Source organism: Clupea harengus, chromosome 4, assembly GCF_900700415.2.
Source record: "Clupea harengus chromosome 4, Ch_v2.0.2, whole genome shotgun sequence".
In the NCBI taxonomy this organism is placed as follows: Eukaryota; Metazoa; Chordata; class Actinopteri; order Clupeiformes; family Clupeidae; genus Clupea; species Clupea harengus.
Window position 1 is genome coordinate 31,467,313 of NC_045155.1, and position 16,124 is coordinate 31,483,436.

A 16,124-nucleotide genomic window follows, 5' to 3' on the forward strand; every position below is an offset into this window, starting at 1 on the left:
GTCTTGAGCTAGAACAGGATGCAGTAGTTTTTTGTCCTTTTTTATTTTACATTTTTCTTTCTTTTTTTTTTTTACTGTACTGGCCTATATCCTATTGTTTGTTCTGTGCAAATCATTTACACATTCATTTGTGTTTGCTGTGATGTATAGGCTACAGCACTTTTGGAAAAAATAAAGAAATATTTTAGTTGTTACTGTATATTTGTGTGTTGTTTTATATTTGCGTAAAAACATTATACAGTTATATTTTACTACAGGAGTAAGCGTATAGTACAGTTTTTCTCGATTGCTTTGGCACATTTTTCCAATCACTGTTTACTTTTTCAAAACAGCTCACACACAGCCCATAACAGAAGATGAAATAACCAAAACACTATTTGATGTTTGCAGAATGACACCACCTTCTCAAAACTTATCACACACCCATCAAAACCAAACATTTCCATCAAAACCTACAATTTGTGCTCAATTGAAAATGTACGTTTTCTCATTTATTTAACAATGGATAACAAAATTCAAACTACAGCTATCAATATCAACACCCTCACAGCATTGACTATTTTACCACTGACAACATACTACAATTTGGGTTTTGTACTGAGCACTCTTGACAATATACTGTCATAAAGTATTTGAAATCTGATAATTTGTAAACATAAAATATTGTAGTTCTGTTTTTGTATTGCTAAATACTGTAAAAGATATTCTAAACAAGGACCTGTCAACACCATTGATTTTACATTTGTTCTACTGTGTACAGAATGGCAAAGATTCTGACACAAAAATATTTATTGCAGTCATTTTTCCACATTAGATTGGATACTGTAAGAAGTCAAAATGACAGGTTTCAAGATACAGTAAAAAGGTAAATCTGTTCTGCAGTGAACAGTCTCCCCCTGCCACCAGTGTGGGCCAGTGTGTACCTCAGCCATAGTAGAAATAGAGGGGCCCCTGTGTGGCATTCATGTAAGATGCTCTAATGAAATTAGGGCAACAGTCATTGATCACGTAGTCAATCATGACCTCTCCATGAGAGAGGCTGAGCCGTCATACTGTCACATCAATTGTTTGTACGTTCGGCAATGACAATGACACTTTGCTGGCCTTTACAGTCAATTTACTGTACTGTGTTTCATTGTATTTGCACTCTTGGCAACAACCATTTCTATACTTTTGTAAAGTGTGTTGCCACAATACAATGTAGTACTGTAGTTTCACTAAAGTAATTTACAACATATACGGTAGAATTCTGATTACTGTATATTTACAGTATTTACAGCCTATTGCACTATTTCTGGTGGCAGCTTCCTCGATCCATGCTTGGTATCAAAATCAATCTATTGACCTCTTTTAGAGGTTGAGAACTACTTGATTAGTTGTGCACAGAGAGTTCACACAGGTGCTGACGATATTTAGAATATAGAGAGCAGTTTCAGTAGGCTGCTACTAAGTGTCTGCAATGTGTTGACATGGTTATTCAAAAAGGTTTTGTGTCTTTCTCTGAGACGTGTGTTAACTGTTTTGAACAGTGTGTTAAAACTCAAAGAAATTTGTGTGAAAGCAATGAGAAATAGTTAACCCATTCGCCAGAGAAGACTCTTGCTGTGCAAAGAAGATGTGAGCATTAGATTAAGTTGACCCATGATTCGCTAAATGTGTGAAAACAATTGAGAAAAACTGTAACATAATGTTCCTGATAAGGCCTTCATACTGGTGTTTTCCCATTTCATAGTAGTGTTTTCCATTGAGCACATCAGTGTTCAATCGATGCTTAGAATGTCTACTCATATAATGGGCTGTGTTTGTCATTAGAAAACAAAGTACCCTTTTGAGGTGACATAACACTGTTTTGAAAGCAAAGTTGCCTTTTGCAGGATGTATAAAGGGTTTTGCATTTTGTGTGAGTGGTTTTGGGATTTGTGTTTAGAGTTTTGAGGAAACGAGGCATGCTTTCAAAAAATGTGTGTTAGCAATTGAGAAAAACTGTAAAGCCAACAGCAAATTAAGAAAATACACCACTTCCAACCACAAATAAGAGATACATTTAAGCAACCTCTAATATCGACTATGCAACAAGAAATGTTGTTCAAAAGAAATGACAATTTCTTTTGAACACGTGGTTCTGCAAGGGAGTGTTTGAGAGGGTCTGGGTTTGTGTGTGTATGTGTGTGTGCTACGGCTGCAAGGGAGTGTTAGAGAGGGTCTGGGTTTGTGTGTGTATGTGTGTGTGCTACGGCTGCAAGGGAGTGTTACTGTAAAGAGGGTCTGGGTTTGTGTGTGTATGTGTGTGTGCTACGGCTGCAAGGGAGTGTTACTGTAGAGAGGGTCTGGGTTTGTGTGTGTATGTGTGTGTGCTACGGCTGCAAGGGAGTGTTACTGTAAAGAGGGTCTGGGTTTGTGTGTGTATGTGTGTGTGCTACGGCTGCAAGGGAGTGTTACTGTAGAGAGGGTCTGGGTTTGTGTGTGTATGTGTGTGCGCTACGGCTGCAAGGGAGTGTTAGAGAGGGTCTGGATTTGGCTGCAAGGGAGTGTTAGAGAGGGTCTGGGTTTGTGTGTGTGATCTGGGTTGGGATTAGTGGTCGACTGTGGCGCTCAACACGCTTCAACTAAAAGTGACTCATGGTGCCATAACTACCAAATGCTCTCTCCCAAATAATAATAATAATAATAATAATAATAATAATAAACAACTTTTTTTATATAGCACCTTTCATGCAAAAGAATGCAGCTCAAAGTGCTTAACAGCAAATACATTACGTGCACAAAGAAATTACATGCACAGTGATCCACATAAAAATAGACATCAAATAAACATAAAAAGGATATAGTGCAAAAAAAAAGAATTATAATAATGATAATAATTATTATTAAACAGCTATAGAGTGCATAAAGATGAGAAAAAAATATTGAATACATAAAATGCATAACATAAGATAGAAAATGAACTGTGCAGAGATATATTTCATCTAACCCCTAATATCACTTAATACCCCTTAATCCAGAGGACTACTCTGTCACGCAACATACAGTGAGCTGAAAAATCACAAGCAGCTTGAAGCGTTGCAAAATGCGTATATCACGTGCTGCCGTATTGCCTATTTTTTCACAGTTTAGTGTAAAATAAATAAAGTATCTCATAGACACATCTTACGGTACATATTGTAATACCAGACAAATATAGTAAATCTGAAATTCTGCAAATGTGCTTCATGACAGCCCTATGCAAAATGTACTGTGGTACACTATAGTACAACATAAAGTATGCAGACGCTTTTCGTTTGCAGTTCAGTAAGTGAAACAACAATACATGAGACTACCACTTGAAGTCTAGTGTAGCCCTAAAGCTGATCCATGGTGTCCTCTGAATTTGGCGTCAAACTGTTATGTTTGCTTTAGGTATGTTTTTATTTGTGAAAGTACTCTATTTGTGTATTATATATTCACTACATTGGAACACATTTTCTCAGATTGCTCTATGGAGTGTTTTTAGCTTTTAGCTTAACAAAGACAGGAGTGTTTTAGATTTATCAAACTAGTGTGTGGTTAGTGTCTGAAAAAGTTTAACCATATGAATACCATTTGAAGGAAAAGTTTGATTTTGTAAAAGGGATTATTGAGTTTTGAATGCAGTGTTTCATTTTGCAGGAGATTCGTGGTGGTTTGCATTTTGTGTGTGCAGTTTTGTGAATTGTATGTAGAGTAAAACATTTTTTTTCAGAAAACGTGTGTAAGCAGCTGTAAAAAAATGGTTTGTTTATGTTAAATAATACATTTGTAATGTTGCTAAGAGACTCTGGATGTTTAAGGTAGTATAAACCAATCATCAAACAAAACAAAAAACAACAACAAGTCATCTTTTTATTTGTTATTATTTGTTGTTGCAATTTAATACTCTAATTGTGGATCTCATGATCTGCTCACGTTTACGAAAGCATTAAGAAATGTTAATCCTGACAATATTACTGTAAAGTGTTACAGATGTATTGTTTTATTGTGTAATGTGTTCATGTTGTTTGATTTTGTCCTGTTAGTTTAGAGTTGTAGTTAGGTGTAACAATGAAGTTGAGATCCTGATTTCCCTACCTCATAAATGAGAGAGCACACGAGAGAGAGAGAGAGAGAGAGAGAAAGAAAGAGAGAAAGAAAGAGAGAGAAAGAAAGAGAGAGAGAAAGAAAGAGAGAGAGAAAGAAAGAGATCCCATTTGGTTGACCTTTATTGTACTAGTCTCTAAGTGTACCCGTTAGGTAATCTCATTAAGAGTAGCTGTTTCATGTTGTTACCAGAAAAAAAAAATCTCCCTTTGTGTGTTTCCATAATATGGGTTTGATGTCGCTGCCGCTCGAACCTAAGCGACAGACTCTAGTCTGGTTCTTATCTGTGTCATGGAGGGCCACATAACGGGGCTGCTTTCATTGTCTTAGTAATCATGTTTGTATATAGGCCAAACGTTTTTATCATCATGGAGTGGTTCCAGTTATGAAAACAGAGGGATGGAAAAAAAAACAGCAATAATACAATTCTCATTTTCTAAAAATGAGGTGTTTACAGGCGTAGTCCAGATTTATTGGGGCAAGAGTGGCCGCTGGAGGATTATGGGAATCTGCTCGGGCCAGATGTGTGAAATGTTTGTTTGCATCTCAAGTTTATACTGTAAACCCTTAATGCCAAAAACTGTACTTAACATTCTCATCATCTACTAAGTGTACTTAACACACTCATCGCCTACTAAGTGAGAGAGACTTTTTAAATGCATTGTGAACTGTTTGTGACCAAAGATGTAGAACAGTGCCGGTCAAAGTTTTTGTTGAAACTGCTGTTTCTCTTTCTGTTTCTGTACAGGTGTGTCTGTACGCCGACTTTGAGATTGTGTGTGTGTGTGTGTATGACAGAACCCTCTCCACCAATGGATGAAAAGGAGTGGCATATCTTTAACGTGCCTTACAGCAAGGTGCTGCTCCTGGGGGCCATCGCCGCGGCGACCGTCTTCGTTGTGACCATTCTCATCGTGCTGGTGTGTGTCGGATGCCAAAGGTAATCACCGCTAAATACCCACCATTTCTCCACACTCGACCCACTTTGGCTTTCACTCATACTTATACTTTTTACTTAGTGGTTGATGCTAAGCTGTTCGAATGTGCTCTCTTTGTCTCTTCTGCGAAGACACCTGCCAGGTGGCCAGGCTGGAATCTCCCTAAAAATGAAGGGGACAGAGATAGCGAGAGATAGCAAGAGAGACAGAGATAGAGAGCGAGAGATGAAAAAGAGTCTTGTCTCCATCTCTCTCTCCGTAGGAGGAGGGTTGTGTGCAAAAGAAATGGAGTGAGGGCAAAAAAAGAGTTGCGGGGGGAAACCAGTGTGAAAGTGTGTGATGCAGAATCTGCCACTGGTGTGTGGTGAGCCGGGGAGGTGGTAATTGCTGTCACACCTGGTGTCGGGGTGGGGGAGCGGGAGGAGATCGGCGGGGGGTAGTTTGGGATTGGCCGTTTGGATTCACACCCCTCCCTTTTCAGTCCCTTACATCACACGCACCACGCCGTCTCCCTGTCTCCCGTAGTTACCACGCTCCAATGACATCAGCAGACGTGGTGTGACCCTCATGGAACTTGTGAAATTGTTCCACCATCAACTGTAGAATAGTGGCCAATAGTAACAGTAGTAGTAATAGTTATAGTTACAATATCACCCTAGTAATCATACTCTTTAAGTCTAATATCACTGTAGTAGTATTCATACTCTTTAAGTCTAACTTGCACAGTGACATTGGTGGTATACCGTATTTCTGTATGTCTAGCTATTACTTACGTACCAGTGCAGTGGTAGCGTGTTCCTGTTTGTGTGTTATATAGCAATAACAGCATTCTTCCTTAGCTGTCCTAGGAAAGACAAAAGAAAATACTCTTCAACCAATACGCACACGCTATACGCCACGGTAGAACGGTAGAACCAGAGGTAGAACAGAACGGGGCCAGCCGACACGGAGATGGCACATCACAGCCAGGAGGGCGGCAAGAGTGTGTTCAACCTGCAGTCCTTCCCAAAAGTACGTATGACTGTTATGCCCCCTGCTGCTCATTCAGTGCAAGTGCATGCAATAGAGCCATAGAGAACAGTAATGTTTGGTGAAAATATTTTGATATTGACAATGATTTGAATGACAAATTGTAGTGTTGGTTTTCACGATTGTTTTCCTTTGGCATTATTTAATTCCAGCAGTTCGTTTATTCACACACTCGTCACAGTCCTTCAATTCTAGCAAAGTCAAAGTCAAAGTCAAAGTCAAAGTGTTTATTGTCACATGCACCAAATTGCTTCAGCGCAGTGAAATTCTTAAGACTTGGCAGGCAACATCTACGCAGTAGACGGCATACAAGATACAAAAAAATAACATATAACACTATAACATATAACATATAACAAGTAACAACAATTTGACCACAAGGGCAAAACCTGTGAATAATTTTTTGTCACCGTCTTTTTTTTTCAGTATCTCACGTTGATGGATTTTAAGCAGAAATGGCTGCAGGGAGAAGCTAATCTACATCTTAACAACCCTCTGAAGCCTGGTTAATGTGTGTCTACAAGCCTTATCTCAAGCATACTGCGGGACATTTCCTCAGTGTTCCACCAAGCTGAACAAGATTGTGGTGTGCAAAAAAAAAAAGAAAAAAAATCCGAATGTGCCTATAAGACAAAGGCATAGTCACAGTCTACACCATTCATAAAACCTTCCCTAATGGTGTAACTCACGTCTTTATCCTCCGGCATTGTCTGGGGCTCATATGAACAGTGGTGGAGGAAGTAGGCCTACTGAAGTTTAGTACTTAAGTAAAAGTACAATTACCCAGCCAAATATATACTTAAGTAAAAGTAGAAGTACTACATCAACAATCCTACTTAAGTAAAAGTAAAAAGTACTTACTTTTAAATTTACTTTAAGTATTAAAAGTAAAAGTACTCAGGCTGTAGCCTACCATTTTGATAAATAATGCAGATATAGCTCCTGGTAATACTTATGCCTCTACAGATGTCTCTACTAGTAATAATTATAAGCAGCAACATTTGTTTATTGGAAAGGTTGGTGTACTTATTGTGCTTAGCCTCTGTAATACTGTTCACACTCGAATTTACAATTCTGCGGATGACAAGTTATCTACCAGGGATTATCTGCAAAGTTAATACCATTAAGCCAAACCAATAAAGACAACCTGTTATATCTTTAAATCTTTTATTTCATTGTAAACGTGTAAAAAATGGAAACATGGAACATGAAAAACAAATGTAATAGTAAAACTGGTCAATGCAATGAGTTTTATGCTCTATTGATTGCAGAAAAGGAAAAAACATAATAATGTGTAACCCAAGGCTACTTGGCATTAAGTTTGCATGCTAGGCAATAACCAGTCAATAAAAAAGGCAGATCTTCATGCTAGCTTGACATAGCTAACCTACCAGCTTTATCTTACCACTACATTAAATAAATAATGAAGGTACAATTGTGTTATTTTGATGCTATTGCTGTATGTCAACATCTATTTAGCTAGATAATAATAATAATAATAATAATAAAACTTTATTTATATAGCACCTTTCATGCAAAAGAATGCAGCTCAAAGTGCTTTACAGCAAATACATAATATGCACAAAGAAATTACATGCACATAAAAATAGACATCAAAGAAACATAACAAAGATATAGTGCAAAAAAAAAAAAAAAAAAAATTATAATTATAATTATAATTATAGGGATATATTTAATCCAACCCCTTAATATCACCAGTAGAGATTTAAATTAAATTAAAAGTATTTATATATATATATATATAGTGCGAAGTGGAAGCAAGTTAAAGGCTAATGTGAAGAGGTACGTTTTTAGTTTTCTTTTAAAGATGTTAAGCGAGCTGGCTTCCCTGATGTCTATAGGCAGTATGTTCCATAGCACTGGGGCGTAATTGACAAATGCTGCGTCCCCGATTTTCCTACGGCTTTTGCTGGGAACCTCCAATAAACCAGCATTCGATGATCGCAGTGTTCTTGAGGGCAAGTATTTGACTAGGGAGTTTGCAATGTAACTTGGTCCTAGCCCATTAAGGGCTTTGTATATTAGGAGAAGGACCTTAAAGTCAATTCTAAAAGTTACTGGAAGCCAGTGCAGAGCAGCTAAAACTGGACTAATGTGCTCTCTCCTCTTGGTTCTGGTTAATAGCCGAGCTGCAGAGTTTTGAATGAGCTGAAGTCTCTCAGTTGTTTTTTTTGGGAGGCCAGTAAGGATTGCATTACAATAATCAAGCCGGCTAGAAATAAAGATGAATCATTTTTTTCAGCATCTTTTTGATGTATAAATGGCAGGACTTTAGCTATGTTTTTAAGGTGGAAAAATGATGTTTTCGTCACCTTGTTAATGTGAGACTTGAAGCTTAAATCTGAATCTAAAATAACACCAAGACTTGTAACCTCCGATTTAATCAAGGGAGTTAATTTCCCCAAATTATTAAACAGCATTTCTCTTTTTGTTTTAGGGCCGACTAGTAGGATCTCAGTTTTGTCCTCGTTTAACTTTAAGAAATTATTGCTCATCCACTTATTTATCGCCAAAAGACAGGTAATGGAGTTTATTGCTGCAGCATCATTTGGCTCAGCAGAGATGTATAGTTGCGTGTCATCAGCATAACTATGGAAACATACATTGTGTTCTCTAATGATGTCCCCAAGTGGCAGCATGTACAGTGAGAATAATAATGGACCAAGGCAGCTCCCTTGTGCAACCCCAAAGCAGATGTCATGTTTCTTAGACACATGATCTCCAAGCCTGACATAGATAACAGCAGTGTTGTGCAAGTTCACACCTCTCATGAACTAGTTCAAAGTTCAGTTCATACAAGTAAACATGAATAGTTCACGTTCATAGTTCACCATTCAAATTCTGAACTAGTTCATAGTTTTAAGGTGGAAAGTGAGAATGAAAGACTTGCTTCTTAAAGAAAACATTATCCATCACTACCCCTTGCCTTAAACTGTACTTCATATGTATAAATTCCTAAAATATATATATATATTTTTTTAATTATTGCTAATTTTACCTGTTTATTTCATAGTCATTTAAATCATAGTCTAGTTTGCATGTTTCATCACATGTTTTGAGTGCATGCTATCTTTTGGTTCTATTCTGGTTTTATTTACTTGCTTGTCAGAATCAGGTTTGCACAAACAAGGAATTTGACTTGGTAAAGTGGCTCTCAGTGTGCTTACACAAAATATACATTACAACACAATACAATACAAAACAAACAGTGCAACAGTGCAACGGTCTAAGAAGTTTAAGAAAGTATATACAAGGCGGAATGGCTATATACAGTAGCTGTGAAATGTTACACAACAATAGTGCAAAGAAGAAGTGGAGAGTGCAAGAAGTGCAGGGATAAATATATATGCTACAGTGGGTTAGCTGTTCAGTAGTGAGACGGCGAGGGGCAAGAAACTGTTTTTGTGTCTGGAGGTTTTGGCGAACAGTGATCTGTAGCGTCTACCAGAGGGGAGGAGTTTGAATAGTTTGTGTCCGGGGTGTGAGGGGTCTGCAGTGATTTTTCCTGCCCGTTTCCTGACTCTGGAGGTGTACAGGTCTTGGATGGTGGGAAGGTTGGCACCGATGATCTTTTCTGCAGACCTGACTGTCCGTTGGAGTCTGTTCTTATCCAGTTTGGTGGCCGATCCAAACCAGACAGTGATTGAAGTGCACAGAACAGACTATATGACTGCGGTGTAGAACATGATCAGCAGCTCCTGAGGCAGGTTGTACTTCCTAAGCTACAGATTGTACTTCCTTGTTTGCTGTGCACAAAAGTTCCTTTGTTTCAAAACTCTTTTGGATAATAATTCCCTTTTGACTGAAAATGCTCTGTGTTTTCTGGTGCACAATACAATTTTGATAGGGTAATATCTAGGGTTCGATTTTCCCACCTGTAGCAGGTGCTGATGTTGCTCTTTGTGACACATAACAATCGCTCATTAATTAGAATGGAATATAGATTAGCTAAAATAAGCGGGGTGTCTGTTGGGCCCCAGCCTGTTACAAATACGAATAGGTGGGCCTTGGAGTAGAAAATGTTGAGAACCCCTGATTTAGGCTATTGTCTGAAATACAAAGTGTTAACCTTTCCTGCTCTGTCTCTGACCGTAGTTGGAGATTGCAGGGGAGATTTATTTCAATGCTCCAGGGCCGAAGTATTGCATGTTCCTAACTCCGGGGTTAACTCCCTTTCCTTTTCGTCAGCTGTTTATGAGTAAATAAATGCCCACTGTATTATTTCTGAGGATTTATTCTTCACACACTGTTACAGTACAAGTTTTGCTCCGGTCGCTACATCCAAACTATTCATAAGCATCACCGTTCTCTCTTTACATCTCTCTCTCGCTCTACCACACCCACCCTGTACGTGCTACTCTTAAAGGAGCCGCACCATTATACAACACAAGTTTTAACCTGCTTTTAAGAAATAAACTGAATAAATCGTATCCTCTTGCAGCGGACATTTTAATTGTTTGTAGCGCGTCACCCAAGTGAAACTCCCTAGCTTAGCCTCTCGGTGGTTTTATTGCTTATCATCGCCAACATTGGTCTTGCTCAGAATTGTAGCAAAGTAGCTTACAACTCAATAACGTCACCTGCCAAACCTAATCTGACAGTAGTTTCACTTTCCCCGATACTCTGTATTCGTTGCGCAGTTTGTTTTGCAGAAACGTTCGCACGAAGGAAAAACTGTACAGAACAGGACTGAAAGTAAGGGTGATTCTGTACTGGACTGATTTGGAGATGATAGTTCTTTTGTCAGGACTAGTAGCTAGCTATATGTAGTTTGTGACGTGTAACCTAGCCTATGACAGTAGTTTCACTTTACTTTATCCAGTTTGTTTTGCTCAAATGTTCGCAGCATGGTGGCAAAACGGTATCGTTAGCCTACAGACAAGGTCTGAAAGTATGGGCTAAGGGTGGTTTTGAAACTGACTTATTAATTTGGAGATGAGAAGGCAATAAGTTCCCGTCATTCTTTTTCAAAACAGCTGCAAATACAATTAGTAGCCTATATTTTTTGGACTACAGTTTTAACGTGAATCATTAAATAAGAACATATAAGTGTGTGTCTCTGTGTGTGGTGTGTCTCTGTGTGTGTGGTGTGTCTGTGTCTGTCCGGAAGGACAAATGTTTTTATTGCCCTCTCATCTCCAAATTAATTAGTCAGTTTCAAAACCACCTATGTGTGTGTGTGTGTGTGTGTGTCTGTCTGTGTGTGTGTCCAGAAGGACAAGTGTTCTTTATATAGGCTATACCTGTATACATGGATAAATATGTGATTAAGCCTATAGAAGCCCAGGCTGATGTATTAACGTTATTTTTCTGCTCTCTTGCAGAGGCATGCTGTTTTGTTGCTGTTTACAAAGAAACTCAATAATTTTTCAACTAATGCTCATAAATTCTGATCGTTATAGATATCAGTTGCAACACAACTGCAATTTTGTTTATCAATGTTATTCTAATATAGTGTAATATGAAACATGGAAAAAAAGTTAAACAAAATCAAACTTAGCTTTAATAGATATAGTAGTCTATTAGCTAATACCATGTTAAAAGGCATCATCTATGGACTCATTTTGTTTACAATCATAACACCATGTAATGATGAGTATACAAAGGGATGTGATAGAGCTGAGTATGACTCTGAGAATGGATGCTGTCCAGTCTGTTCTCCTGGTAAGACATTGACATGTATTATATGACTTTATTTAGAGGTGCAGACCTTACTCAGAGTCCTCTGTAGGTTTATTTTTGTATTTAATTTGTTTCTGTTTCTTTGCATCTGATGATTTGTTTGCTTGTGGTTTTGTGGTGTTCATTATTTGTGCCTAAGAGTTTGTTTATTTGTAAAGGGTATTATGTGCGGAAGCACTGCACAGAGTATACCAGTACCACGTGCGCTCCTTGTCCTTCGTCCACTTTCTCTGATGCGGCCAGTGGTCTCACCAGCTGTTTGTCCTGCACAGTCTGTGACGTGGGTAAGGATTCTCAGCAACAGAGAATTTTCAATTATTTTTCAATGGCCAAGGTTGCGGAGATGTATCTGTCATTCATCATGTCCATCAGGCAAAATAAATTAGGAATTTAAATCTTTGTTCTGCTGTTTAGTTTAATTCTGAATCCAATTGGCCACTGAACAGTTGGCAGTCATGTGCCCTTAAAGGTATGTGACTTATCTACAGTAATTAAAGGTGCAGTAATTATTAAGTGACGTGGCTGAGAAGTGGCTTTACAGTGTACATTCTTAAGAGTCTGTGAAGTCTTACTCCTGCACAAAAAACATGTCTATAAAGCATCTGATGTTTGTGCCATTCTTCAGCTATATGGATACAAGGACATAAGGATGATTGCTTTTAATGTATTTCTGTAGCTGCAGGGTTAAGAGTAAACAGGGTGTGCAGCTCCACTTCAGACACACTCTGTGAGCCTCTGGAAGGTCACTACTGTACAGACCCAATCAAAGATGGCTGCCGAGGAGCTGTGGAACACACAAAGTGCTCACCTGGGCAATATATCAAAGAAGTTGGTCAGTATTGAAGGCAGCTTGCCAGGAAGAATGTGCAGAAACCTCAGCTTTATTGCAGCTTCTTTGTCCCAATGACTGCATAACTCCAGGAGCAATAATTGGCCACTGCAACCACTCACAGAACAAACAAGAGGCAGGTCTTATACTCTGACACAACACTTACACTGACAGTGGACGGATACGCTAACGTAAACCAGGGCTAACCTAAGGCATCAAACAACAATGAAACATGGACAAAATGCTAACTGTTTCTCACTATCACTAACACACACAAGGGAAGGCATATTCACAATATTCTAAAACAGAACGGCAAATTACCGATCAAACAGTACCTCTTTCGCAGGGCATGATGGGAGCTGTCTCACCCACACACACATGGACACATGCACATGTGACATTAGCTGCTATAGTATGTTTTTTAACAGCAGTTATATGGTCAGTATTCTTCATCAGCAAACAAATCTAATTTCTTATGCAGGCACTGCATCTTCAGATACAGTGTGTGATGACTGTGGTCATAACACATACTCAGATGGATCATTCACATCCTGCAGACCACACACACGGTAAGCACTTCTAAATATACTGAACATCATGCACATACCACCTCATTCTGTTATTAGAAACAACTGTACTGTGTGTGTATTAAACCCTGACAGGTGTGAATCACAGGGAATGGATGTCATCCGAGAGGGAACATCATCCTCTGATTCTGAATGTGGGAGAAGTGGCACCAGGGCCACTGTTGTCATTTCATCATTGGTGATGATGATGCTGGCAGCAATGATAGTCATGATGATGTTTTTTTGGCAAAGGCAAAGAACGGGTAATACTATTATTACTTTTAATAATACTACTACTATTGCTAATACTAAAACATGTGTTTCTTATTGACTCAGCAATCAGTCTTTATTCCAGTAAAGAGCGATAAAGAAGCATGTGAAACATATTCAAGATACATTTTGTAATGCTGCATGGTGAGACATTAGGTCCCAAGTCACTGAATTCTAAATTATTTGAATTTATTTTCCAGGAGACCATGGTACAACAGAGGTGCGTATAAAACCAACACAAACATCCTGTTTAACAGGATTTTGGCTCTTTGAAATGCTATCTCTTGATAATTCACTTTAACTTCATAGGGCGAAAATCTACCTATGACTAGTGGGGGAGACAGGTAAGAACTGTGTGTGTGTTTTTGCTAAAGTTTTGACCCTTAGAGAAATCCAAATGTGTCAGGGATGCTTCTGTCTTAATTACAACAGCTTTGAAGAAGACATTTTTAGCACAATGTGTTTTATATTTTATATGTAAACACCGTGAGAGTATCTACATGAAATTTAAGGTCTGACCTCCATGCTGAGTTTACAGCCCACAGTTCACATGCAGGATAAATTAAGTGAGATGTTAAATTAACTTCACTCTACCTCTTACTGTTGTATTCAGCATTCAACACCCTCCACAACCAGATGGATAGAACTACGGGCGTGTTCTCAGTCACTGGGCTATGGGACTGTGTGTATCATTGTGCTACCTCCCTATCTGCCTCCAGAACTGCTGCTCAAATCAAGTGCTGCTGAACACGCCCGCCATATTTCTGGACTCTTTCAAACAGCTTTTGAACATCTCTCCACCAGGACAGTGGAGTAGAGAATGATGAAGCTCATCTTTACTGAGAATGAACAAACTGAGGGGCTTTTAAATGCATAACCAGAAAGGTTGTGAACGATGGAGGACAGAGGAACTGAAATGCAGACAGATTTGACAAAGCCTTGCTACGCATCTCCTTCCACTCTCCCATTGTGTAGTTTGCACACTGAGGCGGTAGTGGGTTGCAGGTGAGTGACGTGGCTGGCACAACACAACTGATGCCTGCAGAAATGTCACATGTTGTGACAACAGCCTCCTACTGGCAGGACATCTGATGAAAATGATGAAGTAAAAATTAAGTGAAACTCAGCTGCCTCATTTGGCCACTCTTAGAGGATTAGAAACCTCTCCATCCGTTACAGTTACTGATCATTGTACTGTGGGGTGTACCTCTTACACGACTTGGAGTAGCCTACAGCTTGACATAGATATTGACCCTTGTCCCTGGTGCAATATGGCTTTATAGGACTGTGTTGTGAGTATTTTTTTCTACTTTTTTTGGACACAGACATGTTGCCCACGAAATCATAGGGAAAATCAGTTTGCTGTATCAATAGGTGAAAGTCTCACAAGACGTTTTTTCACACCTTGTTTTAACTGGTAAATGATTGTATCTGGTATAGCCCACACTACCAGTACATCTATTCACCTCATTTGCTGTTGAGATAAAAGGTTTAAAAAGATATACTTTGCAGTGTGGATATACAAAATATGGACACTACATGGTGAGACGTGGCCTAGTCGCTCTAATAGTGAGTTCTGACCAGCAGACGATCTTCTTATCTCTGTAGTTACAAACCCGCCCACCTGTCTGGGCGTTGCATGTTTGGCTAGAGAGGATTGAAAGCGAAAGACGGTTTTGACTGGGGTTGCCAGATTCTCGTACTTTTTCCAGCGTAACTTAATGAACTGGGTCACACCCACCGACTCTGGTGTATGACATCATTGTAAGAGACGGCATATGCGAGACAGAAATAGAAAAGCCTTTATTGACATTGTATTGGCATACAACGACATTTGGAGCGCTGCTCCTGTTGGTGCCACGAGGGACAACATATAACACAACAATAGTAGGCCTACAAATAGCTGAAAAAGAGTTCATGAAGAGTTAAACAAAGTGCGGTGGTAGAGAACAAGTACTCCCCCGAGGTGCTGTGCAAATAAATATAGTAACATTTTGTTTTATACACATGAATGACGTGACTGAGATGGCATAAGTGACTTGCAGTCGAATACAGTGACTAGTGTATTAATTTTGCACAATTAGTTCTCCTGCAAGGCTTGGCTACACTAGAAATGGCCAACTACAGTAACCTGTTTTTACTAAGATTGTACTAAAATGATTGCATTATGCATATGATATTTTTGAAACCGTTTAATAGCATGCACGGGTGATGGTAATTCAGCCCTCACCTTCCTTTCTTGAAAGCAGGGCTTTCTGTAAAATATGCGACATTGCCTGCTGTCATTGCTTATTGTCATTGCCTACTTTCACGAGTGAATGTTTTGTTAATCAACACCGTTTACTTAGAATTTGGGTATGAAAACTGATCACTGGAAACTAGGCTATATTGATTCAAGTATGGATTTACATTAGCCTATTGCTGGTGTTAGCTATAGCTTCTTATTTAGCAGATAGTTATATCCAGAGTGGGATAACCTGTCTTGTTTTGTACTGTATGTACAAAAACCAGGTGCACACCGACCTGCTATAAACTGTATTTTATTATAACTGATGCGGGAGCAACATAACGTATGACCTGGCTGTGTCACGTCTTCAACTCTGAACACACATTGATGCGCAGTAGGAATGTAACGTACAAATCATGAAGCGCCACTGATTGGCCAACAGGAACATATAAGATTATGAACTCAAATAA

At 38.9% G+C, this 16,124-nt stretch overlaps 1 protein-coding gene and 1 long non-coding RNA gene across 2 annotated transcripts; both read left to right on the forward strand.

Moving 5' to 3' along the window:
- The first annotated feature begins 3,273 nt into the window (after nucleotides 1–3,273).
- On the forward strand, nucleotides 3,274–6,840 carry LOC116220226. The gene is made up of 4 exons (XR_004163501.2): nucleotides 3,274–3,396; nucleotides 4,841–5,032; nucleotides 5,870–6,041; nucleotides 6,486–6,840. It is a non-coding gene; the product is annotated as an uncharacterized LOC116220226 (long non-coding RNA).
- Nucleotides 6,841–10,402: 3,562 nt separating this feature from the next.
- Nucleotides 10,403–14,698, forward strand: LOC105896766 (tumor necrosis factor receptor superfamily member 14-like). Its single transcript, XM_042707705.1, has 9 exons — nucleotides 10,403–10,775; nucleotides 11,405–11,744; nucleotides 11,921–12,046; nucleotides 12,439–12,594; nucleotides 13,073–13,160; nucleotides 13,254–13,420; nucleotides 13,628–13,647; nucleotides 13,737–13,771; nucleotides 14,041–14,698. Exons 2-9 carry the CDS (start codon nucleotides 11,549–11,551, stop codon nucleotides 14,069–14,071), a joined length of 819 nt encoding a protein of 272 aa, XP_042563639.1. The 5' UTR covers nucleotides 10,403–10,775; nucleotides 11,405–11,548; the 3' UTR covers nucleotides 14,072–14,698.
- Nucleotides 14,699–16,124: the final 1,426 nt, after the last annotated feature.

Coding starts and splice junctions, on each gene's coding strand:
- LOC105896766 (XM_042707705.1), top strand. CDS start 11,549: ATGGAAAAAAAGTTAAACAAAATCAAACTTAGCTTTAATAGATATAGT. Junction 13,421..13,627: donor TTGGCAAAGGCAAAGAACGG/GTAATACTATTA, acceptor TTTATTTTCCAG/GAGACCATGGTACAACAGAG. Junction 13,772..14,040: donor ATGACTAGTGGGGGAGACAG/GTAAGAACTGTG, acceptor TGTTGTATTCAG/CATTCAACACCCTCCACAAC.